This window comes from Diachasmimorpha longicaudata, chromosome 5 (assembly GCF_034640455.1).
Source record: "Diachasmimorpha longicaudata isolate KC_UGA_2023 chromosome 5, iyDiaLong2, whole genome shotgun sequence".
Lineage (NCBI taxonomy): Eukaryota > Metazoa > Arthropoda > Insecta > Hymenoptera > Braconidae > Diachasmimorpha > Diachasmimorpha longicaudata.
In genome coordinates this window covers 3,230,735-3,256,770 of record NC_087229.1, presented here as the reverse complement: position 1 = coordinate 3,256,770, position 26,036 = coordinate 3,230,735, and the positions used below count along the sequence as shown (strand labels likewise).

Here is a 26,036-nt window from a genome sequence, read left to right as displayed (position 1 = left end):
CCATTGTTGCTGCAGGTTTTTTTACCTGTTAGCCTGGCTATACCTGTCCCATCAACGTGGCGACTTCTCTTCGCTCGGACTGTAGTATACGATAGCACCGGGTTTTGGCCTTAGTGGGAGAAGCTGCGTGGTGGCACACCGTCCTGGCGAATGCCCGTGGCCATTGGACAGTACAGAGTGAACGACCGCAACGTTAACCTGAGTTCAAATAATCTTTATCCTCATTGTGACTGCGAATAGATCATTCGCCGTTCCTAAAATAATTTTAAAAATTTTATTGCCAGTTGTATATTATCCCAATCCTCTGAGAATCAATATTATTAATAACAACAAAATAAGTTAATAATAATTACCCCCAACCGGTCTAAAAAAAAATGGTGATGTTGAAGAATAAAAATGTGAAATGTCAAAGTTAAAAATTTCAAGTTGAAAAAAACATTATGTTCTTTTCTTTTGAGGAAAAAAAAAGTGTTTGAAGTAACTGGAATACAGTTTTGAAAAGTGGGTCATCCGGTCCAAGAGTAACTAAGGCACAAGAATAATTCTCAACACTAGTGAAACGAAAACCCAACTGTTCTTCGTTAACAACATCGAATTGAATTTAAGTTAAAAAAGGACCCAAAATTGGTCTTATTTTTAATTGAAAAAATGACGACCAATTGGTCTTGTGTGTTTTTAAAAGATAAACAAGTGCGTCTGGATTGACGTTTCGATGCTCTAGGATCGAAAGATGGCGGCAGTAGGATAGATTAATTCCGGATTATAGTGCACTTGGGCCGAATAGGCCCCGAGAATTCGGTGGTGATGGGTTTACGAGAACTTGTTGGTGGTATGGGAGTTGATGGACTTGTTGCGAGGGTCATCCTGATCATTTTGGTGGCTCGAACAGCAGGTACGTAATTTTCTATCAGTGATGTGAATGCTGGATATGGGGTAGGACAAACGTAACAACCCGGATCCTCAAAAATCTCGTGGTCACTTTCTTTAGTTGTCTCCGGCTCGGTTTGACGTCATTGGAAAGTAAATGAGTCAAGGATCATTTGAAATTTCAATTCAGCGTAGGCATGAGCGGGGCTATGATAGATATGAAAGTATAGGGCGCTATTCAATGATGAATTTGGGCAACTGAAACTTGGAAGAGCGCAAGGAAATATTATTTATTTCAATCCAATTAATTTTATTTTAAGAGTCGTCTCTCCGAGGGGTTACGTCACAAATTGACTCTCCTGATTATAGACAAAATAATTTGTTGATGTTGATGGAACCCGAATGCTTGTTCGTCGTTGAATGATAAAAGTAGTGAATGATGATAAACATATTATGTTCTACTCCACCAAAAAGTCTGCTGACACTTATTCTGGATCAACTTTGTCTCTTAGATTATTTCCCTCAATAAAAACCAAATAAAAATTAAACCCAATTGCAACAAATTAAATTTCCCTCGTTTTACCACTTCACTAGCAATTAATTTCTTCCAATTTTCATCATAGCAACATTACAGAATAAAAATTAATCGTGAAATTAAAGGCAGTCGTTAGGAGTCACGTAGAAAGTTGGAAATTTTGCGTGACGCCGCTGATTCATTCTAATTCCACGGGCGTTGGGTTTTTTTCTCCATTGGTATTCTTCGGTAAAATGCAGAACCCGCATGATAAACACCAGTCTATCACTCTTGGCTCATCGCAATGAATATTACCTGGCCCATTTCGAGTTTGAACACTTGTACAATCTCGGAAGAAATATCTTTTCAAGCGAAAGCTATTGTAGAAACCAACGTATAACAGACAACTCAGTTTAGTGTTCAATCATTCTGAGAAGATGGAAAGCTTTGAAACGGTGATAAAATGCAAATTACTACGGCGCGAGTGCAATAATAAGGATGAGAATGCGAGCAATGGATTCCATTAAGGCCTTCTCACTGGTTGACTCCAGGTACCGCAAGTGCAACTATCGTAGCTTGGAAGAGATTACGACGATTTGGCATGCACACAACTCACTCAGTGAAGTTAAATTCAATTTGTTCAAAATAGTCTGGTGATTGACCAGTGAAAATCCATGAAAATATGAGGTTTTATTTTTTTATAATATTTTTCGTCCGGAGGATTCCTATAGTAGGAGTTATTTCAGTTTATTTTGGGGCCTTTTAATGCACCTGCAATACATTCGATTTGTTATGATACCTCCCGAGTTCACTGTTCGACAGGGTAGTGGGGATAAACTGATTGTTTTCATACTTGAGGGAGTAAGTTGAGAATATCAAATACCTTAATTTTTTTTTTTTTTTGAGTGAAGTGGTTTTCTACTTTTATCTTTGAACATCACGCCTTCATTCCAGCTCCCTTTGGCCGGCTTTTAAATTTTTTTTTGGACAAAACTTGCGTATAGTTTCGACACATCAAATTTAGGTGAAAATTGCAAATCTAAATGTGAATTACTATAATTTTTTTAATGATATGGAGAAAGAGCCTTTAAAAATATTTTTTTATTCGTTCCATCTGGAGAAAATAAGGAAGAAATTAACGAGTATCTAATGAAATTTCTGACATATCAATTAAATTATAAGATAGAAAAAATTGATTGCATTGACTTTTCCTATCACTGTAATTGATGTGAAAATTAGGGATTTAGAATATTGAAGCCATTTAGGTTCTTTTATCTTCATCACTCTCCAGATGTAGTCAAGAAGATGAGTTTATGAAAAAATATCAGGAAATATTTAGCAGAGGGGATTTGGAGAATTATAAAAAGATCTTTTTTCATGTTTGCCTGAACCGCGGCATCGCAGGAATGTCTATTCGTAAAACAAAAAATGTTAGACTCTACGAAAGCGTCTTCTGACAATTCTACAAAATAGTGTTCAGAGAAAAAAAATATGAGAAGAATTTTTATGCGGATAATTTCAAGAAAATATGGAAAAATATCCTTGATATTTTCTCGAGAGCTAGTTTGAGGGATAATTTAGAAAAAAAATTGTGGAATTTCAGGGATTGGATTTTTTTATCACCGCAATTAGAGATGGACGCGAATATCGTAAGACACTCAGTAGTTGAATATTTAGAAAAAAAAACTATAAGGGTATTTACACATCCGGCTCACATCACGCGACAGTTTCGTCATTCCTACTTTCGCCGAGAGCATCGCATTGTTCCGAGAAAGTGTCACAAAATTGTTAACGGTTGCATACAACTCCTAACAGAATCGTGATGTTGGCAATCATGAAAATTGCATGACAATTTCACTGCAGTGTCTGTAAAAATGGTTCGAAATGAGATAGATACATTCGGAAATGTCGAACGTACTGGAAAACTAGAAAACTTGAATTTTTTCATAACATTACCGCTTCGTAAAAATTCAGTGACTTTAAAATTAATTTAGCAATTTTTCCCTGAATCACATTTCACTCCCATATGACCAAACTTTTCGCAGTAAGTTTTATCGAACTTTCGTTCTTCATAAAAAATAATCAGCTTGATCCACTAATCCTATAATTTCCATCAATCATGACTGCTAACTAGATGTGAAGAGCATATGTATACATTTGGAAGTAATCCCGCAATCATTTATATGTGGATAATAAATCACTGTCTCGCCTAGAAAGTTGTTCCACAATAATTTGCATGCGCTTATTGAATCAGATCCATTAAAAAATTTAACAAATTACTGTTCGATTAAATTGAATGAATCTTTTAATCACTTGCGCCCATCTCTTGTAAACTTAAAAACAAGAGCAATAAACTAGTTGTGCAAGCCGATGCAGGGTTCTCCACTTGCTTCTATTCACGGTACCCGGTGAGGCTTGAGAACCCTGAGTTGGGTTCCACAGACAATTTTTAATTAATAGGGGAGAGTGGAGCAATATGGAACATCATCACTCGTCAATTCAGCGATTTTTTTCGGTCTGAACCTCTGTATTAAGCTTTGCAAAGAAAAAATCCCCTGATTTTTCCCTTCACCGGAGGTGTTCGATCTTAAATTTCCATGTTAACATCAATCCACTAGTGAATTAACTCTCCGAGCATTTATTATGACTCCAATATGAAATTTTAATTAACGTAATTAACATGGCTACAGCCACTGAGTGAGAAAGTTTCATAAAAAATAAGGACAATTACCCTGCGCAGGACAATTAAACAGTAAATTATCATAAAAATCAGTAATACTCAGCGCAATGAAAGGTACCAATTAAAATAAGCAATTAACAAGGCAAATAAAGCCTATTAATAGAATCGAGTCTTTGGATAACGAGTAAAAAATACTTTAAAACGTCTATAGTTATCGTTGATGGTCGACTCGTGTGGTTCAGTGGAAAGAATGAATATTGGGCATGGAATGGTAAAAGTACCGTTACTTCTGCCGTTACCGCCTGAAGAGGCCCGCGAGCCAAACCGGGTGTACACGTTAAGACATAAGCCTCTCATGTGTTCTGCGCAATCCAGCATGGACTTCAACTTCGTCCAAGTGAGAGAGAAATATCAAAGGGGGTCTCTCTGAGGTCACCAGTGAAGTTGAGGAAATCCCGTGAATTCCATTGCACAGAGAGTTAATACCTTACCCACCCAGATTCTGTAATAATTGACGATAAAATGAAGGTCACGGCACAGAGAACCCTTCGGCAATTTGCAATCCTGTTATGTCGGAAAGTATGGTACCTCCAATGGGGCTTAGGTGCCTCTCAATGCCCCCTGGGCTTTTCATACGGCTCACCTACATTCTCACGGGTCTCCACGGCACCTTCTGCACACGCGATACACGCACGAATCTGTCTGATGACTTTTCAGTTGTCCCATCATCATATTTTTTATTTCATCTCGTTTTGTGTCTTCAGACATTTTGAATATATTTACAGACATTTTCTTCCCACTGCAAAGTCTTGACTGAAACAAAAAATGTAAAGACAGCGATTTTTACGGTATTTTATGTCACTAGGCGGAAAGAAAGCTCATTATGCTTCATTAAATTTTGATAGGAATGCAGAAGAGTAATTTTTGGATCGTCAGAGGATCGTAGGAGCCAAATATCAATATTTTTTTATGTATGAAAGTAGGGAGAGAAGGTTGAATGAAAAGAAAAATTCTAGTGTCGCGAAAACTTGGCATGAGTGATGATGATCAAAAATTTGGAATAATAACAAATGATGAATGATTGAAAAGTGGTGATCTCCGCACAAAAAATCAACCCACTTACTTCCGGACAGAGAGCTCGGCGGGCATTAAAAAAAGGATGTGGCAGGCATGCGTAGGAAAAAGTGAAACTGCACGAAGAGAAACATTCAATAGAAATTACCACAAAAAAATTAAAAACAAGTTTTCAAATGTAATTCCTGAGTAAAGTAAAATTTAAAAAACGTGAATCAGAAAACCATTAAGGAACTTCTAATGTAGTTTCAAAATTGAAAAATAATTCTCTTCCGGGTCGTTCAGTGGGAAAATTGAGTACCACATCCGATTGAGTTGTCAATGGATTGAAAATTCGGAGAAAAGGTTGGCTGGATTTTTGAATTATTCAAAAAATTATCATCATATGCATTATAGCCGGGTTCATAAAGAAATATTTTCATCTCAGAATGTTTCTGTCTTCGTGTTCATCCACATGAACACTGACTCCTCTTCAAATTCATGTGACTGTAGACGAGAATTATGCATATCAGAATAAAAACTAAATTCTTTTTAAATCTCAGAGGTCCGTTACCTTAACACATCGTTTGTAGTTTTCTCTGCGACATAACACATTCTAGTTTCCTAAAAGCCGTTAGCTCGCTGCATTATTCACAAATTCACCTCTACCGTATTTTTTTCTCTCCGCACAGGCCATCTTCAGGCTTAATTCGTGCTCGGTATAAATTAGTGGGTGCGGATTACACATGACTGGATAACAGGAAGTATTTAATTCCTTCATAATAAAATTCTCAACATTCCATTTAAACGATCTTCCTTCTCTTCGTCTGGATAAAATGTAAAAATGCTTTAAATTGATGAAGAACATAGAGATTTATCACTTGTGTCACTGCTGCTACTTTCAGCCCGTGTCGAGAAGTGTCTTTTCCTTTACTAGTGAACGAAAAATGGCACAAGTCACCACTTGCTGAACATAACATCCCTAGAAAAAAGTATAGTTCGGATACACGTGTGACGGAGTGTTTTAACTCATGTGATTGGCAGCCCTCGGCTTAGCCTCGGGGCGCCAACTTCACACTCGTTATCACCTCGTCGCACTGTACTTTTCTGTTATTCCTATTTATGACAGCACAAGCACATTAATTAAGTTAGTCAAATAAGCCATCGGCTGACTTCATGCGTAAGACTTTTTCGTAATTAGTAACTGTCCTCGAGGCAGAAAATTCAAATAGGGCACCCGGCGTGTGCATTGGGTATCCTGATTTGTAGTCTTCAATTAATTAATTGTCGCAGAAACCGCTGGGGATCTGCTGACACGAGTTCACATTTTCGCTGGTGATAGTTTGGTCGGGCTGACCAGTCATTCCCTCCTCCAATTTGTTTAATGTCCAGTCATATTCACCTCTCCTACCTGGGAAATTAAGGGAACCGCCTCGTCAGGTTGCCTCCAGTTCATCAGAGGAGATAGGACCCGTAACCTACTTACACGGATTCCTATCTCGCCCGCTAGCGTAATCAAGGGCTGGACTTTTCAAAACTTCTCAAGTTTCGTCCTTGACAGGATTTTCTCCTGGAAATTCTCCTCGCAAAATTATGTTTTTCCGTCAGTATACGGTAAAGCCCGACAGAAAGAGGGCCATTTCCACTGACGATTCTCTCTGGAGAATCTCAGTCTGTTTCGCATAAAAGATACTTATGAAAATTAATTATTTCCGGTAAATTAAAAAATATCAGTCATTTCCTCATACTTGCACGTGTTATGGATCAATTAAAAATTATGAAGAAGAGGGAAAAAGAGTTGGTCATGATGGAAACGGAAAAATAGTTAACAATTTAGTTGTGAGGATAAATTACCCAGCAAAATTCATGTGCACCATAAACGTAACACTTGCACCTTTGAGACATTATTTTGCAATTACCAGAAAAATTATTGGAAGCACTGTAATTTTTCTGGTTTAACACGATAATTTTTCTGGACCTGAACGATAATTTTTTAAGAGTGCAAAATGCATACAGTTTACGATACTAACATATGAACTTCTCCGAGAACTGGATAATTTTTCTCCGCAGTTGGATTCGCAATTTCCTTATTTCCCAGGAGATGATAACAAGTAGTTGTTGTTGATTGTTGTTGAAATGGCATTTAAATAGTCAAGACAAAATTTGAAAATCAAACAACAGTCAGATACAGGCCGCTCTTTCAGAATAAAAAATAGCAACAACTAACGAGAGACCTCCAGTGCTGACCTAAGACCCACGAGTCAGTGTCCTCGTGTCCTTGCACCTCGTGCTCAACGATAAAAAAAAAAACTCATGACTAAAACATAAGAATAAATGATAGAGTCACGCCCAAGGGGCAATGCTCTCACCACATACCAGGAAACGTGGATCAAGGTTTTTGATCGCAGTAGAAAAGAAGAGTCTAGCGTAATCTCCAAAGATTCCACCTCTCCCTCCCCCTTCACCCTCATCAACAGAAATCACACACATGGCGTGCTGGTACCGTTGACATACCGATGGCTCCTTTGCCCCTTGGCAGTCCTTCCATATAAGTAAACACGAGTCTATAAAACATATAAAAAACGTTTCATTTCAGGTGTGACGGGAATTCAGAACGAGCCAACGTCCTCGAGGGCTTCCAGAGAGGATGTGGTACTCAGTGCAAGTTCATTTGCACCGGAAAAAACGACGTCGTTCGAGCCTTTTCGTGAGGGCGATAAGGGATCGAGGGATTTTGTTAGCACACAACCTGTGATTCAGTTAGAGAGCTCCAGAAGTCATGGAGGTGGTGAAAAATCAACCTTCAAGGTGAGATTCGAGGGCAGGAGTCATGAGAGCCCTTTAGATGCTGAGGTGACTGCTTCCAAACATGTTGAGCACATTGATGAGAATCACATCGAGGTTAAACCACCAGAGTATCATGAGTAAGTACACAGTAAACAAATCCTGTGTGGATTTCCTGGTATATCGATGGGTGTGAACGGCGTGAACTTTCTAATACACAAATCGGTGTCTTCGTACCACCCAAATTTTTTAGTGTAAAATGGGTGATTGGTCGTGGGAGACCGGCCCAGGAATTTCAAGGAATGTTTTTCGTTAATTTATCCTGCTGCTGCTTATCTATTGAAATGCCCAACAGCTCATACGACATTGAGGAGATTCACTCGTCAATCGATAAAATCCATCTCCTCAAGAAAAAACATTCCTAATATTATGTGAAGCAACATTCAATAGTCATTAAATTTACAGAAGCGTGTCAGCGACAGAGACAAGGCTCTCGGGGGAAGCCCAGGGGGCTCCGCAAGCACGAGATATCGTGGCGGAGCCCCACCAACCAGGCAAATCACTCCCACAGCGACAGGGACGCCAAGAATCACCGATGATTTATAATGATCGCACGCTCCAACCAAGCATGCAGACAGAAATACCCACTAATCGACAAGCAAATCCAGATATCCAGGATATTATAACTGGCATCGTTAAATTGCTCAATGGAAAGGTCAATGTTGCTGGCAACACCCTAAGACATAAACCCGTTCAAGCTACAAGGTAAAATCAAATTAAAATTATATTATAGGTCATAATCTTCATTCTTCATAATTTTTCATTTCAATGCTTTTACTCTTCATCTGTTCATTTTCTTTTTTTATTCAAGAGGAGATAACCATCGAGGGAAATCACATAATCATCAGCTATCATTCGTTTTTATTTCCATTCCTGAGTTTCTTTTTACGACTTGATGGTTCTGGGAGCTCATTTGATTTTCTCCTATTTACAGCCTTCTTTTATGATTATTTGAATAACGTTGATTTACCATTATCACATCTTACTCAATTTTTATATCATAATGCGTCCTTGTCAATTAAACCTACGATTAGTTTTCAATCACTTGTTCAATGTTAAAAGTCAATTGAATAATGAACGATTGATGAAAGAGTGGAAGAAATGACTGAATTGCATGCCAGAGGTACATTGACTTTCACAAGTCATTCATATTTTCACCAGCATTGTTTTCTCACAAATTTTATAATTTGCGACTGCTCATGATGAATAAATATTCCGTACGGGAGCAATAAATTCAGAGTTGAATTATTTATGACAATGGAAATGTACGAATCTATTCATTCCCATTTTCCGTTGATTTCAGGATAAACAACCGAGGCCCACCCCGAATCTCCGACCTTCCACCCCTCCCCCCGGATTTCGACACTCCGGGAATGAATCCACCCCCACCTCCTCCCCTAGACCACCCATACCCCTTCGAAACCCCGCCACCAGAGCGTCCCTCAATAAACCAACTCCCTCCCGCTCCAGATCGTCTTCCTACTCGTCCCCCCCTCATACGTCCTTGGAATCGTCCCAACGTTCCCCCGAATCGTCGCCCCATACCCCCCTACAAACCCCTCCCCCCTCAGGATCCAAACTTTTTCTTCGATAAAGACGACAAGACCCAGAATTCCGACAACTCTCACCGTAACGATCTAACGACTCAATCAATCCACGAAAATCCGACTGAAGCCCTTGAAGATCTGACGGAGAAACCCCAGAGGTTCCAGCCTCCATTGAAACCTGAAAAGATCGATCCTGCAAGTACTCTAGTGCTCGGAGCAGATTTACAACCGATTCCCATTCCCTCGCAATCAGAAACGAATGTGAACTCGGTCATTCCGGTGGAAACGACGAAGAAAAGGATCAAAGATTCTTCCAGCTTCGCCACCACCGCCTCAACCATTTCAACCCTTAAGATTGAGACGAGTTCCTCCATTCAAGTTATCGAGCCAACAAGAACGACCATAGAGATTCAGCCAACGATAGTTCCCCTGGAAAAGAACTCCGAAGGTTCAAGCACCACTCGGTCAACCCTAGAACCCAGTAAGACCATTCAAGGGAGCCCCATGAGCACTACGATCAATGAAGCCCATCGACCAACCCCGACGAAGGGCTTATCAGTACATTCAGTGGCGATGATATCTTCCAGCAATGTCGAAGCTTCTCAGACTGCTTTCAATCGTCCCACAGGTATGCCCGGTTATTACAAGCCATCGATGAACGTCAACACTCATGCCTATCACCCTAGACCTGGGATAGTCCTCGATGATACGCTGGATTATACAAAGAAACAGGTTTTCGCGACACAGCGGCCTCATGCACCGTCAAGACATCATCAAATTGGAGATATTTTTGATGTGACGGTATCAGCGATCCAGGGACCTGGGGGTGGCTCGGGAGAGGGAGTGAGGGTGCCAGTTAACCCTCATGGAGGAGGAGGCGAAGATGTTATCCTGACGTCAGCAGTTGAAGGTAAGATTTTGAGATACTCTAATTATTTATTGAGAATTGAATAGTTTTTTCATGATAATGTGGGGAAAAAAGGCGTGTTAAACCCGCGACTTGTGCAAGTAAAACGGCACTAAAAAACGATTCAATTTTGCCAGGTCAAGGATTCGTCAGTATCGACGGAAAGCGCACTCATCTGAACCTCTTCGACAACACCCCAGAAACAATATCCCCCACAAAAGCTGTCTTTCCTCCAGTCAGGACCCAACCGCCGGTATTCGGCACTGGTTACGCAGTAGCACAGCCGGATATTTCCGTCCCTGGACACGGCTACGGTACCACTGGTCGTCCCATCTTCAGAAAGACCACCACGGATATCGTGAGAATCGACACCTGCATAGTCGGTGATTCCAGTACTTGTGATGCCAGCCAACACGAGGCCTGCGCCACGGTTCAAGGGGTATCTGCCTGTCAATGCAAACCAGGCTTTGCCCGATTAGTCAGGACCCTTCCGTGCAAAAGAGTCATTAGCATTGTTGTCTCCATCAGAATCGACAGAATCTACGACAAAGACGTTGTTTGGAGTAATAACTTACTGGACAAGAACTCTGAAGCCTATCAAGAGATTGCTTATGAGTCTAATGTCGCTATTGAGTCTGCAATGTCGATGACACCATTCACGGACGAGTATATGGGCTCATCCATAAATGGCATTTATCAGGGAGATGTCTCTCAAGGGCAAGGAGGAGTGTTTGTTAATGCCACTGTAAAATTGACATTGGAAACTAGAACTGCGAGGCCTTCACTCGCTGGAGAACTGCAGAAACAGCTTTTGGGGGTCATTCACAGACGAAATAATAATATTGGAAAGAGTGCGGTATTCGTGAAGACCCCGGCCGGATCCATTTCCAATCTTCAGGACCTCGACGAATGTGCCTCGAGTGAGCTCAATGATTGTCACTCTTCAGCCGTTTGTAGTAATGTTTGGGGAGGATTCGTTTGCGCGTGCAAACCGGGACTGAAGGACCCACATTCGGAGGATTCAGAGAAGGCCGGAAGGGTGTGTCGTTCGTGTCCTGCCTCGCATTGCAATAACCGAGGATCATGCTCGTATCAGGGAAATGTGGAACATTGCACGTGAGTACTGCCGCGATATTATTACTACTATCATATTATTATTTAGTATTGGCTGTAGGATACTGTCATTTCACAAAATTATGACATTTGACTAAATTATTACAAAAGTACGAAAATTCTTCTCAGCTTTTTATCTCAGTATTCTCTATTCCACAGATGTGCTGGAAATTACTATGGAGTAAAATGTGACATTGATGGAGAACTTGTTGCCGTAGCAATTGGCGCATCCGTTGCAGCTCTGATAATAATAATTCTTACCCTCGTGTGCCTCGTTATGTGGAGGTGAGATGTCTGCTCCAATTTCACATCGAATCACAACCACTTTATTTCCTCTTCGATAATGATTCACTCTTCTTTTCACCGCTCTAGTTTCATTATTATATCTATTTTAATTTTTATTTATTCTATTGTAGTCGAAGATGGTCGCGGGAACAAAAGGCAATGGGCTCACCGGTTTATGGATATATGCAAGGAGGTATGCCAGGAACTATGCCAAATACTCTAGCTCGTGTTGGTTCGATGGGCACTTTAGCTTCAGTTAAACAAGGGCCACCCTCAAATATGCCACCTTACATGTGGGGACATTTAGCTGATCATATGGCGACGGCTAATTTATACGCAGTATGTAAAAATGTTGATTAGATTTGCTATTTCATCGATCAGTGATTCACATTGTGATTATAGTAATTATCAATCTATCTTTCCAATTACAAAAAATATTGATTGACTTTGTCGGTCCGGACAAATGGTCGTAATTTTTTAAATTTATGATATATAATTATTTCCAGGGTGAACCAATGGGGCCTACACGACCAAGTTCAGCCGTCTTCGGTTACCCCACAATGAGCGTACACGGTACCCTCCCCCCAGTGCCTCTTCCAAGACTCCAGGCACCTCCTAGAACTCGACAGAGGCATCTCCCAGAGCCAGACAGCTCGGACTCTGAGCTTCAGGACAAGGACAGGGCTGACCTCATCCCCCAAAGCAGTGGTTTCCACGTCCCTAGACCAAAGTCAAGGACCTCTCTGGCGGTAAGATATTAATATTCTTTATTAATTTTTCATTGAAGGGGTGAAACGCAACTTATAAATTAAGCGGTGAAATGCAATAAATCACCGCAACGCGCGATTATATTTTCTATTTGTCCGTTGTCATAAAACTGTCAAAAACGAGTATTCGAGTGTTTTCTTGCCTCGCGATTTCTAATTTTTGAAATAAGTCAATTTATTAAATTGTAGCACTGAATCATTCATTCAGTTTTCTCTGGCTATAATTGGTAATACAATGGGATTTGTTCTTCTTCCAACAGAATCAGAGCGGAATTTATTACGACGTGGAATACGACCAGGGCGACGCTCACCATCTATCTAAAAATAATATACCCATGTCCACTTACAGTATGGCAAGACCGTATTATAGAACGTGAGACGGAAGAAGTGAATCATAGTCGGTACCAGATATCACACAGTTCAATGTGAAAGAATTGATTTTAGTACGACGATTGAACTGTATGTTATTTCAACATTTGCAGAAGAATTCCCACATCGGTTTTGAAAACATGAATAGGAATTATTGCAGGAGGAGTAAAGTATTAAAATATTTTTTTCGAACCCGTCATTTCCCTACATAATGAGGACATGATCAATCCAAAGCCAATTAATTGAATCTTTGGTAAAACAATTTCATTAGTTCAATTGTCGCACGATAAACAAATATGTCTTGTTCTGTGTCATTGGTACCCATTTAACTAGCTCAATAATAATATTAAAAATTTCAAAAAGACTATGTATTATGGTTAATATTATGTATACCCCTTAATTATATAAATTATAGAAATTAAGGAAGAATGAATGTGATTGAGTTTTAAATAATCAATAAATTTTATGACTCATTGTTCCTAACTGAACGATTGATCAGTTACTTCGCTGATTCACGGAATGAAAATGATTAATTTGTAATTACGATTAGAAAACATAAACGTCTCTATAAGAAAATGTTTTTTTACCTCGGCATTTAGCCGCGTTGAAATTAATGTATAAAGTGGAGGGAGAATCGAATGAAATGACGATAATCAATTTACATACTTGATAGTTAGTTTTTCTGTTCAATAATTATTACATAATTTTTCACCATAAGTTGAAGACAATAAACATCTCAAGAATCAACGCAAATGTTTACACATCTGTACCACATTGTTACAGTTAATTTAGTTATTCAATTTTTTCCATGGTTGTCTCACTCGTTTAATCTGGCATCAGCTTTTGCAGAGAGCAACATGGATTTTTAATGAAAAAGGTTACATCGTCGAAAATCGACAAATATAAAATTTATCCACTAATGCTATTCTTGTTATCATGTTCATCATCCAATTTTTGTCTTCTAGAATCTGAAAACTGACAGAATTCAGATTAATCGGAAATTAAAGATTTATTAATTGTAGGGAATTCTCTTTATATCTTCAATACTTCAGACAGATGAGCATGCTTAAGTATAAGAAAAATTCTAATACTTGTTTTGTTATTCAATGATCGAAAATTGGCAAATTCCGATGTAGAACAACGAATTTACATTTATAATTTTATTAAAGCGAAAGGAATTCCATTGCTGTTGTACCCGAGTGGTAAAACTATTCAGATTAGACCCAAAACTTAGCTACTAACGTTGTTATCCAACAGAATGAGTGAAATTGAGGTAAAATATGAAAGAAAAACATTTTTTCTGAAGATATTTATACAATTTCCTCGTTATGGACAGATTGAAAGTCGAAATGGATCATTTCAGTTCGAATTATTCGAGGGCCCAAGATCATTCATTCTCACGGATAGGTCCATAATGAGTTTGGCAACGTTAATAAGTTTACCACATAAAATTTTTATTTTCGTTTTTATCCATTCAACATTTTTATCAGGACGTTTTTCTCCATAGCCCGACTGAAAAATAATATACACTGTGTACCTCTCATATAAAGGTACCGTAATCTAATCAATATATTTTTATATAAAAGTTGCACTGGTAATTTCAAAAATTTTATCTATGAAGAGGTTTTAAATAGTAGTAAATATTGAAAAGTGGGAGAAGCTTGAATTTGGTTCTGTTCTGTCAGAGAAAATGGTTAGATGAAATTTTTTTTTGTTTGCTCGCTCATTGATGGAGGATCTATCTTCATAAAAAATCATCTCCAACGTACCTGCCTCTCCACTCTAAAATCTTTTTTTACTCGTTAATCAGCTACAAACAAATAGATATAATTTCGTTGTTAGGGACTCCGAGATAATTATAGAAACTTTCGTTGGCTGATAATTAATTATTTCGATGTTGAATTTGGTCGTTTTACAATCAGAAATGTCATTGGTTAAATAATCCAGTAGCGAAGTGATAAAACTGTTCAGCTCAGCCGTGAAATGTGTGTTCATTATAGTTTATCTCGATAACGAGTGGGTTTATCAAAGAATGTCAGGACAATTTTTCTATAGATGAGAAAAATTCCTCTAAAGAAAAATCTTCTGACATTTAGCAGGTGATACGATGTATCGACCTCATACGAATATAAAGCTCACCCTGTGGACATTTGGGTGGCACAAAGACTATATCTGAACTTTTATCAGATTTTCACTATTATTTTTAATAATTGTCATTCTATCAATCCCATTTTGATTGATATAATGGCCGAATTTACAGTTTTCTACTATCTATAAAAATAGTTTTAGGATTTTTTTCAATTCCGAAATGATTATCAGATCCAATTAAAGCCTGGTCACAGGAATGTCCTCTGTGCGTCGTTAAAACCACTCCTTACGAAGATAATTCAGCAATTAACAATTAAAATCTTTCAATCCAGACAGGTTCACCAATTCTCCCAAGAGTTTTACTGAATTCATCATCAATGATCGAGCGAATGAATGCAGAGGGACCCGTTGTGTGAATACCTCGAGAGACATCCCTCAATGGACCATTAAAAATACAAATAGATGAGAAAAAAACTGATTAAAAACTATTTTAAAAGTAGAAAGTGTAAAGTATCACAAGAATTACAATAATTGTAATATAATCACATTATCTCTGTGAAGAGTTTAAAAATTGTTTTATTTATTAATCATCATTGAGTAATAATGATTCATCCAATCAATTATCAAGCATTTTATCAGTTAATTATTTCATTATTTTAAGTATTTTAAATATTTTTTCAAATCGCACAATCAACAGTAAGCGCATAAATATCAATGCGAGTTATATGTTCTGATAAAATCTTGGTATTGTAAACTGCGTTTTTTTTCCTCCGTGATTAACATCAGTCTTTGATATACGACAATTGTTTAAAAAAATTATGTATAAAAGAACGATGAAAAAGAAAAGAGAATGCTGACAGAGGGATTTCCTTTTTTAAAAAGATTTCTATAATCAGTGGATAGGGAGTGTGTTATACCAAGGCAAGAACACTTATCGAAGGCGACTCTACTCAAGTCTCATCATTATTTTCTTATTGATTGGTGGGCTTTACTCCTTTGCTTAAAAAGAAGTTGAACTTTATAGAAAAATGATTTCAATTTCTTTTTTTCCTGGATTCTTGAAATATCTGAGGATTTTTGTAGAGATATGCGGTTAAAGCGTTTATCAAGAGAGGTTGAATAATTAGTAAGAGAGTAGATCAAGTATTTGATAGTAATATTAAATTTTCCCGACGTCCGGGAAATGATTTATGTGAATTGAATGCATAAAATGTATTTTCGCTTTTAGGATGGACTGCCTTACTCATTCAAAGATTAAAATCGCGTATAATATACATTATTCCCACCTGTGCAAATACGTTATTCACCTTAGATAGCAGTGGACATTTAAAGAAAAACGCAAAAAAAAATTTTGCACCTGAGAAAAGTTTCCGTTACAAACCTCTTCAGGAATTGGTTCCCAAACTCCATCATCAAGAAGATTATGTCTTAACAGCGTGTCCATGGACACTAGCCTATTTCTGCGCGATCAAGAAGATTTTTTAACGAGTGAACAAAGCAAATCTTCATTCAATTGAATAATTGAATTTTTGTATCCTCTAAAAGAGGATCGAAAAAAATTTTCCATTCGCATAAATCATTTTTCAAACGTATGAATGTGCCCAACGCAAGACCAATCACTGTACGACCCCTTCAAACCCCTCGACTACCCAAAACTCGAGGAAGTCTTAGGCCGTACAATAAGACGTTCAATTCTCCCTTGCGATCAACATTCCCAAGTAAATCATCTTATAAGAGTAGGATATCGGTACTTGCAACGCTCCCATGATTTAGTTTGGCGTCGCTTGAGGCTGTGGAGAGGGTGAGGATGTTGGATTGACGTTTGGTCTGTAAAATCTGTTGACTAGTTGTTTTAGACTGAACACACTCCCCAGTCCTTTACCCGGCTCCATATTGATGAACATATCGAGATTATCCTTGCACGCTAGGAAACAAAATAAAGAGGAATATGTTATGAGTTAATTCTTAAATGAGAGACATTTGAATATTTGTAGAAATAATATTCCTAGCATCAAGAAATATCTCCATCCAGTCATTGTTAGGTGACTACGATTTTCAAAAAATATTAAAACCTGGATTCGCCATAAAATCAATCTCTATGTGTAAAAGAGATGCAACAATTAGCTGAGAAAAATATTTCAATGCAAAATCGATGAAAATTCCATTGCAAAAGATTTCTTAAGCTCCAATACTCCAGTTGATTTATCTCCTCTATCTTCAATACAGAATCAACACGAAAGCTCCCCGAGCTGTAAATAATTAATAATGGATTGTGGGTCAAGGTCTTACTTGGTGTAGATATCGGCGGATAATCAGGTGGTGTTTTGATCCAAGTTCCATCCTCTCGCTTCATGTGTGCTCGATTGGATGCGAAGTGTTGCAAATACGTAGCTGCTGGCACAAGTCGGAATCTCCTGTGAAATTCTGGGCGAAGTGCCTCGTCTGATCTGAATGTTTCAGTGGCATATTTCCAGAAAAATGTTGGAAAGGGGAGGGCACTCTCAAGATCGTAAACCACAGCACGTTCGTCGGGTGCATAGATTAAAATTGCATGATAATCCTAAAAGAGAGAAAAAAAAATTCTAACTTTATTCTCATTTATCTTCAACACCTGAAAAACTACACTCATAAAAAATAAAGTTTTTTGAAAAGTACGCCTCATACAGAGTACCTCACGACTTGTAAATTCATGAGAAAGTAATATCTTGCACTGAGAAAAAATAACTTTCAGTACAGGATTTTGTACTTGTTCAAATGATCAAGAGCACGTGGTGAGGGGTAGACTTGGGGATAGTTTGAGAGTCGTTCTAGTTAATCCCTTATGTCTCAAATGCAAAAATCACAAGTATCAAAGTGGCAAAGTATTGGGTATTTTTCTTAGAATATTTCTACGATTATTGACCATATTTTTTAAGATCTGAGTAATAAAACAAACCGTGATTCTAAAAATTTATCATTCATTTTTCTTCTAAATTCGTATTTTCTGGCTCGCTGAGAAAAAAACTCTTGACATCAAGAGTTTTCTCAGTGTACGATATCGTGTTCTTGTTCATTCTTGACCAATGATTTTTCTAATACACGTAGAGACGTTCTCTCAAAGCAGTTTCTTTCTCAGTATAGAGGAATACTTTGTTAGAAAGAGGGGAAAATTTCCGGTTGAAAACTCTTCGTAACGATCTATTCACTTCCATTCCTTTGTAAGATATTAAAATTGATGTTATGGTGAGAATCTCTTATTTATTTGTTACTCAAGGGGTGCCTGCTACCGTCGCTTTCCGATTACAGATCTCTCACGTCTCGATCTCTTCAATTCTGAACACAATCGGCAACTTGCTGGGATTTTTTTCAGTTTTATCATTTCAAGTTCGGAGTCCCATTGATTCATTTTTTATTCACAAGCGTTCGAATTATTGTTCATTAATTAATTGTTGATTATCCGAAGTCGAATGTTTCGAACGCTTTGAAGCCGCTAATTACGTCATACAAACGGCTGAGCATTGGACCTATCATAAAACGCAAGGTTTGGCCGTTTAACCATGGCCGCAGTTTTTTTTTCTTTATTTAAGCATTTTGAAACCGATAACCGCAATTTTTAATTGACATATAATATAATGCAGTATAAAAACCCGTAATTTAGATAATGGGAAAACGATTCTGCTGGGAGTGTCTACTAAGGAGAAATAATTCCATTTGTCGCCGTTAATGGTCTAAATCATGAATAAGGGGATGCTCACCCAAACTATGACCTGATCCTCATCTTTTCCCTCCCGCTGCCTCCACAGTGGGACTCTTCGGTCTTCATTACTTATAAAAGCTACATAACAATGCTGCAACTCCGCTGTATGCCTAGTCGCAACGTCCTGGCACAGTTTCCATACATTTTCCTCACTGAAACACACAAACCCATCAATTAAATCTCAAATGACCTTTATAATTAATCACAAACTCGCATGTTACGCTCTATATTTCTCTCTCCCTTCATTTCATAAAATATGAACGTTTAACTAAATACTTTCAACAATACTTTGTTGTCCTCGACTTTCTACCTTCACTGCTCGTTTCCTCAAAACTTCATAAACTATAGAATAAAAGTATGTTGCGTGCAACAAGAGTAATGTCGTGTGAACAATCTCCCACGTGAATTATTAATTGTCGATAAAACTTGAATTTTATGTTGTGAAAACAAGAGAAAAGCGGTGAAAACCTACACAGAAGTGGGAAAACAGAGGGAACATGAATTTAAAAGTAGTAACGTAAACTCCCCTTCTCACTTTCAATTTTGAATCATGACATATCATTTACATGAACAAAGCTAAACGTTGAATCATTTTTATTTACTTATATCCACGTTTTCTAGAACAATTTTATTATTTAAAGTCTTGCATATGTAATCTCAGCGAGATTATAATAATACGTTGTACAGTAATATTATTTTTCAAGCTCTAGAGTTTCAACGAAGGAAGTCTATTGCAGATTTACGATACTCTAATCTTCCTGTTAATCTACCACATGTACAAAACATTTAGATATTCTTTATTCCACTAAAATATACTCAAGAACAGACGACAAGAAATGCAAACAAAGAAATTTCTATTTTTCCATTGAGAACCAGCAATATGATTCTCAAGAAAATCGAACATCCCCCATGATAAATCCACCCACATCAATCAATAATAATTCCTATCAATCAGACAACACAAAAAATGTAAGAAATATGGCGCCGTTGTTATATTAAATTCCCCGTAAACCTATTTCCTCTGCAATGTATCGATCCACCTTGTGATCTGCCGCAGTATAAGCGTCTGTAACCCCTTCATAAGAACCCAAAACCCATGACAAACTCATCAATGGTGATGAGCACCGAAACCTCAATACAACTAAGTAAAAGTAATTAACGTATTGTTACCAAAAACAGCTTGTGTAGACACAATCAGCAGCTCTGGTGAAGAGTGGCACGAGTGGTTTAGCATTATTGCCAGTTACACGAGGTTCCACTGCCATTCTTTGTTTACAAACTCACACAATGGATCACTGACTTCCGGGTGGAGAGTGATGACAAACCCTCTAAGTTTATGCAACACTGACATCCAATTTTGGGGTTATTTATAAGGTTAACTGTGGCTTGACTGTCAAGTTATTACATCCACCTCGTGTCACTTCTACCATTATTCATATGTGAAATATTAACTGGTTTTAGGAATCGTTGTTTATTGCGTTTGGAAGGTGTTGCAGCTAACCCATCCGAACCATTGTTTTGATACTGGCACGACAGTGGCTCTGCTGTCCTGCTGGAGAGAATCGTTGATGCGTTCTTGGTTGAGAAATGTTTCTTTCTCTGTCTCTTAGAGAGAGGGAAATAGTTTTCTAGGCCATTGGCAACTGCGCATGCGTAGAGTGAGGTGGTCAGCGATTAGGAGGGGGAATTGGTGGGAATTTTTCCCCTGATACCGACATTGGGTTTGTGTTTATTGGAATTATTTATCGAAGGTTGTTAAGAATATCCGAGTCTATTTTACAGTTTGATAGAGTCCCTTCCTCGACCCTTTATGTTCAGACATTTTCAACCATAAAAATTTGTCAACCAACCATTCATATTAAACAAAATGAGTTATTATGGATTTTCAGAGGTAGAAAAATTAGTGTGGAGTCGGTACTCCAGATACAGAAATATTGAATACCAAATTTAAAGGAAACGATTGGCGTAGGACGAGTAATCATTCATAATAAAAATAAGGGGAAGTGATACATAGGGCATAGAAATTTAATTGATGGGTGGACGATGTAGAGTTTTATGTCGAAAGAGACAGAAAAGAATTTGTAGGTCTCATGGAATTCTCCCCTTAATAGAGAACCATTTAACATTGTGTCTATGGGGAACCTGTTTTATTGAATTTATTTCTAATTGATTGTCGATAAATTGGTAGAATAGGGGAGAAATGAGAATTTAATAGGACTACTGAGTTCTGGTTTAGTAGATAACTTTTCCTACCAAAATAACAGCTGACTGAGCCCTGCCTTGGAACTGACAGATGGATTTTCTCTCTTAATGAAATTCTTTCAGGCAAAATTTGGATGAACAATTATCTGAAAGGAAGATGTCTTGCTCCATATATCTCCTCAAGTACTATAATAGCAGAAACCTGTACGTGGTAATTTTCAGCCGAAAACGAATTTCGTCCACATGAAGTAATACATTCCCATCCAGTTGCACTTGCTCAATTAATAATTCAAACGCTTCGGATTTATTAGAAAATTAATTATTTAATATGGTGAATGTTGGAGGCAGCAAAATACTGTCTACAGGTAAGTGTGAGGCTGTCTCATCTTTTTTGTACCAGTTTGATGATGGAAATTAGTTGATGCCTGTGGACCCGAATCCTCCCGCTCCCCTTTCCGTTGAATCAAGAGTTTTCACTTCCATGAGATCAGGGTAAGCTATTCTCTCGCAGATCAGCTGAGCCACTCGATCACCGGGGGCGATCTTGAAGTCTGAGTCACTGTGATTAAACAGGACAACTCCAACATTTCCTCTGCAAACGGAAATCTTCGTGTAGCGTACATTGACATAAGGCAGTAAATTGAATTTAAAAACAGAAAATGTCTAACTGATTACATGAATCAATAAAAATATATTTGGTTCTCTCTCTATTTTTTCTTATCAGACAATTATAATTTCTAGGGTCTCCAACATATTCCATGTACTTCCGGGATATATATATCATATACATATATCTGTAGACAATAAATCATACTATAATCACAACGGTCAGAAAATATTGTACGTTAGAAAAATAGAACTAGACCCGAGATAATGATTGGAACTTTGTCAGAGCTTTGAATCATTACATGAATGACCTCTGGAAATTGAGGGCGTCCGGAAAATGACGCATGTCTATGGATTAGCCTCAATTATTATTAACTAACTATTTAAAAGAATAGAATTTCTCCCTTGACAAGAGTTTAAACTGAGACCCATAGATATTGATTTCTGACTAACAGTCAGAGAAGAAGACAAAAATATCACTTCTGCTGCATTCTGCAGTGTCACCTGTAATCAGCATCAATGACGCCAGCACCGACGTCAATGTGATTCTTCCAAGCAAGTCCTGAACGAGGAGCTACTCTTCCATAGGTTCCCTCAGGAACTTCAATCTGCAGATCAGTCTTGACGAGTTCCTTTCCTCGTGCAGGAACAACATATTCATAAGCACTACAAGGAGAAAGAATAAGCAAAACGTAAACGATGAACAGAAACAGACGATGGAATAGATGATTCTCATGCTGCTCACCTCCTCAAGTCGTATCCAGCAGACTGAGTAGACCCTCTGACAGGTGCAAAGGCCTTCTCCGAGAGTTTCGCGAACTTGAGTACCGTTGATGGAATGACTGGCATTATCAATGATGAGAATATTGACACTTCAGTTATCAGAATTCAATAGCTAGAGTCGATGGAAGATGCAAAATTTTAGAAATCAACAATGGAGGTTGTGGGGAGACTAAAAGCGCGGGAGAATTGTTGCGGATAGTGATAGAGCATTTGCGCGGCTTGGAGTCGGATAAGGTGACTGGTGACCTCTGTGCTCCGCAGCCAGAACCTACATGTGAGAGGATATTTGTCAGTAGCGGAGTCTGTGCGCCACATGCGGAACACATACACTACCCTGGGAAGGGACGGCGTTACGAGGTACTTGTTCAGGGCTTTGACACAGCATATAGACTAAAATGGAGGCTCACACGCAGGTTAGTATTGACCCCGGCCGTAAGAGGCGCCATGCGTCGAACGCATGGACTACGATGGTGTACGTGCCTGTCGGTAAGGCATTACCACGGAGAAGGTGCTTAAATGGACTGGCGGTCTTTTTGTTCTAAGAGGCCTAAGAGCCGAGAAAAACGCGAAAAAAGAGAAAATCGATTTTAGAATATTCCTGGAGCCCTAGAAAAATCGGAAATCGTCTCACGAATCCAATGGAGCCAGCCAAATTGCTCTAGCTATGATCTTTCCAAAGATATAGACGAAAAACGCTGCGATCCCAAATCCGGGCCCTTTTTGCTCTAGGAGGCCTAGGAGCCGAGAGAAACGCGAAAAATGAAAAAATCGATTTTAGAATATTTCTGGAGCCCTAGAAAAATTGAAAATCGTCTCACGAATCCAATGCCGCCAGCCAAATTGCCCTAGCTATGATATTTCCAAAGATCTGAACGAAAAACGGTCTGATCCCAAATCTGGGCCCTGTTTTGGCACGTTCACCATCGCAGCTCATACGCCACCGTTACGAAATTTTACGGTTGCAGCCACTCCATAATCGTGGGGCAAAAGGGATAATTACCGTGTAATATAATCAATACAGATTTATTATTTTCGTTTTCTCATTTTCTTTTAAGATTTGTACATGCCTGTCCAAACGGAATACCTAATCATACATGTTTTTTTCCCACTGGAATCTTCTATGAATGAACCCCTTTAACCATATATAATACATTCCAACGCAGCCGTAGATTGCAAAATACAATATATACATAAATTGCAAACCTACTCCATTTTTTCGTTCTTCATTATTACTACCACGTTAGTCTCTATCTCTTTTTTTACAGCTTTTCTCACACTCTCATTCTCACTTCTTGATTTTTAAATCTGACTGAATTACAATTGTTGGTTATTCGATGGGCTTCAATATGCAAGAGATTTAATTCATTTATTTTCCACAGTACTTCGTATGAACATTGACATGTTCATGGAAAATAATAAATAGTAATGGCCACTTACGAGGAACAAAGAGGAAATTAATCAGGATATTCGGAGAAAATGGAATTAAGTAGTGAAATTGTGTATGGAGATGAATAACAAAATTTTATGCAGATGTTTTCGCAAATGTTGGGAGGACAAGTGGACTTAGAGAAAAATGTCAGAATTTTTTTTTATAAGGATTTTGTATGCTGCATGCAGCGCCTTTTGACGTCTTTTCCTGAAATTTTTGCTCTTAAAACAATAGTATAATTATTAAACCTGCATATTGCTTCGCATTTTTTGCAATAAATTACCGTATCATCTGGATCGTTAGTCGTATTGGAAAAAATTATCAGAAAGCATTTTCTAAAGAGAATTCTGTCAGCTACAAAAATTCTTCTTTCAAATATCTCCTGTCTGAGATATTCCGGGTAGTATGAAGTACAATCCATTTTATAGTTGATTTGCTTCGAACATTTCACTTGAAAATCCTTTTCATTTTGTTTTCTAGATGAAATTCTTTTTAACAAGTAGATGTGGAAGAGGACAAGCCGAAACGTAATGAGGGTGAGAGGGTAGAGGAAATGTTAGAAATTTTAAAGTACTCTCCTAGGGCTGTTAAAGAACCGCGCATAATTGGAGTAATGAAGTGGGTTGTTCCTCGTGATTACTAAATAAGATAGTAGGAATGATAGATAGTAAAATAATTGATGATAACTTCCTTCGATTATCTACATTTTCATGAATTTTTCATTTAATTATCCTCTCTAAGCGCAAAAATATCTCTCTACCTCCCAAAAATATTAATTATCCATCTACTAGACTCATTACAGAATACTACACGTGGTACTGATAAAACTCACAGTTATGTCATGTCCCCGGGACATTTTTCTACGCTCTCACCCTTTCAAATTCTGGTTTAATATTTCCTACTTTCATTTCAGCAGTAAAGTAGCGAAAAGAGATGGACCTAGAATCTAGAACAGTTTCTCAAGGATTATTTTGCCAATATCGCGGAAACTGCTGGACTTGCGGAAAAACTCAAGATATTTTTCATTGAACGACGAGTTCGTTATTAAAAAAACGATATCTCGACAATTTTCTTTGAAAATTCCACTTATTTTCAATGTAACTCACTACTTAATGATCTCATACTTCAATGCATATTTCATTGTATTCTAAAATTCTTCTGATAATAATTGAAGTCATGAGAAACCATCAAGAAACTTTTTAAGAGCACAGATATCGACGAGTCCCTTCAGCTTTTCCCTCACTTCCATTCCTTTTCACTCTTTCACTTAAAATCCCACCTTTATCTACGCAAATTCAAACAATGAACTCGTTAATAATTCTTCATTAACTCTCAAAGGAAAATGCGAAAAACCAGAGAATAAAACAAAAAAAAAATTAAACAAAAAATCATTAGTTAACACTAGTAAAAAGTCAATAACTTGGGGAGAAAGGGAAAAAAACGACTCTTCCGACGTTTTTAACGCTAAAATTTTGTTGAACGCTTTTTTTCTCTTTTTCTAGTTTTGAACAAAACTCCCCTACACGTCGGAACTCGCATGAAGAACAAGGGAAGGGGGAAACCGGTCGGAACACTGCCGACCATAACAATAAGTATATCTTATCGAGCTACATACATATTTACATGGCTTTTCATTTCCAGTGTACAATGATGCCTGGATTTTTGCCTCGTTTTTCTCTATAACAGCCTCGGTCGTTGCTTAAGTTTGAACGTAACGTGATAAACGCTCCTAAAACTTTTCCTCTCACCCATTAACGAGGGCAAAAAATAACCAAAGAAAAGAATTAAAGTGAAGAGAATATAATGGAGAACCTGGCATTATTTTAAACGAACGCATAACTGCACAGACCGAGGCATTATTTTTTTTCATCACAACTTTGTCAATTTTTTACGTTTTTTGCAGCTTTGTATTTTTTTCGGTTTTCGGATATTTTTTAAATATAGGCAGGAATTCGGATAGACCGCTGGCACACGATTGCTCTCGTGAATTCGTCGAAGCACAAGTACACTTGTGGTGGGTTTGGAAATATCCCGGTTGGCTGGAGTTCGAATCGAAAGACAAGAATCCATTTATAATGTCAAGGTGCTTTCAATCCACAGTCGTTTACGGACTTTTGTCCAAACCTTCTCCTACGTATCCCTGTGAAATGAAAAAAAAAATCATTTGAAAATAGTAAACTCTCATTAGAGAAACTTTCACTGTTGAAGTTCTAAAAAAGTAAAACTCCAGTGCAAGTTGTCTACTG

General features: G+C 37.9%; 4 protein-coding genes across 11 annotated transcripts in view; 1 reads left to right on the top strand and 3 right to left on the bottom strand.

Moving 5' to 3' along the window:
- Positions 1-98: 98 nt before the first annotated feature.
- On the top strand, positions 99-14,471 carry LOC135163117 (uncharacterized). The gene is made up of 9 exons (XM_064122319.1): positions 99-892; positions 7,711-8,038; positions 8,364-8,663; positions 9,262-10,415; positions 10,550-11,528; positions 11,685-11,810; positions 11,942-12,149; positions 12,317-12,559; positions 12,838-14,471. The coding sequence occupies exons 1-9, from the start codon at positions 805-807 to the stop codon at positions 12,952-12,954; spliced, it is 3,543 nt and encodes a 1,180-aa protein (XP_063978389.1). The 5' UTR covers positions 99-804; the 3' UTR covers positions 12,955-14,471.
- Positions 13,604-20,353, bottom strand: LOC135163134 (protein N-terminal glutamine amidohydrolase). 3 transcript variants are annotated; one of them, XM_064122351.1, is made up of 5 exons: positions 19,941-20,353; positions 18,769-18,922; positions 17,324-17,594; positions 16,786-16,958; positions 13,604-15,468 (listed from the first exon to the last, which is right to left on the bottom strand). In XM_064122351.1, the coding sequence occupies exons 1-4, from the start codon at positions 20,033-20,035 to the stop codon at positions 16,804-16,806; spliced, it is 675 nt and encodes a 224-aa protein (XP_063978421.1). In that variant the 5' UTR covers positions 20,036-20,353; the 3' UTR covers positions 13,604-15,468; positions 16,786-16,803. The 3 variants fall into 3 exon arrangements, with proteins under 3 accessions (XP_063978421.1, XP_063978423.1, XP_063978420.1); XM_064122353.1 differs by having other exon boundaries at positions 13,604-15,396; XM_064122350.1 differs by having other exon boundaries at positions 13,604-16,958; positions 19,941-20,351.
- A 922-nt stretch (positions 20,354-21,275) lies between these two features.
- On the bottom strand, positions 21,276-22,557 carry LOC135163137 (deoxyuridine 5'-triphosphate nucleotidohydrolase, mitochondrial). Its single transcript, XM_064122356.1, has 3 exons — positions 22,324-22,557; positions 22,083-22,244; positions 21,276-21,564 (listed from the first exon to the last, which is right to left on the bottom strand). The coding sequence occupies exons 1-3, from the start codon at positions 22,425-22,427 to the stop codon at positions 21,387-21,389; spliced, it is 444 nt and encodes a 147-aa protein (XP_063978426.1). The 5' UTR covers positions 22,428-22,557; the 3' UTR covers positions 21,276-21,386.
- Positions 22,558-23,365: 808 nt separating this feature from the next.
- Positions 23,366-26,036, bottom strand: part of Gckiii (Germinal centre kinase III) — a 28,035-nt gene continuing 25,364 nt past the window's right edge. For all 6 annotated transcript variants that reach the window (XM_064122330.1, XM_064122329.1, XM_064122328.1 and 3 more), the window contains exon 6: positions 23,366-25,930. In XM_064122330.1, the coding sequence (XP_063978400.1) occupies positions 25,921-25,930 (10 nt within the window). In that variant the 3' untranslated portion in view covers positions 23,366-25,920. The remainder of the gene's footprint in view (positions 25,931-26,036) is intronic.

Coding starts and splice junctions, on each gene's coding strand:
- LOC135163117 (XM_064122319.1), top strand. CDS start 805: ATGGGTTTACGAGAACTTGTTGGTGGTATGGGAGTTGATGGACTTGTT. Junction 11,811..11,941: donor GTGTGCCTCGTTATGTGGAG/GTGAGATGTCTG, acceptor ATTCTATTGTAG/TCGAAGATGGTCGCGGGAAC. Junction 12,560..12,837: donor AGTCAAGGACCTCTCTGGCG/GTAAGATATTAA, acceptor TTCTTCCAACAG/AATCAGAGCGGAATTTATTA.
- LOC135163134 (XM_064122351.1), bottom strand. CDS start 20,035: ATGGCAGTGGAACCTCGTGTAACTGGCAATAATGCTAAACCACTCGTG. Junction 18,923..19,940: donor GTCTACACAAGCTGTTTTTG/GTAACAATACGT, acceptor TGTGTGTTTCAG/TGAGGAAAATGTATGGAAAC. Junction 16,959..17,323: donor TCCGCCGATATCTACACCAA/GTAAGACCTTGA, acceptor TTTGTTTCCTAG/CGTGCAAGGATAATCTCGAT.
- LOC135163137 (XM_064122356.1), bottom strand. CDS start 22,427: ATGCCAGTCATTCCATCAACGGTACTCAAGTTCGCGAAACTCTCGGAG. Junction 22,245..22,323: donor GCTGGATACGACTTGAGGAG/GTGAGCAGCATG, acceptor TTCTCCTTGTAG/TGCTTATGAATATGTTGTTC. Junction 21,565..22,082: donor GTCATTGATGCTGATTACAG/GTGACACTGCAG, acceptor TTCCGTTTGCAG/AGGAAATGTTGGAGTTGTCC.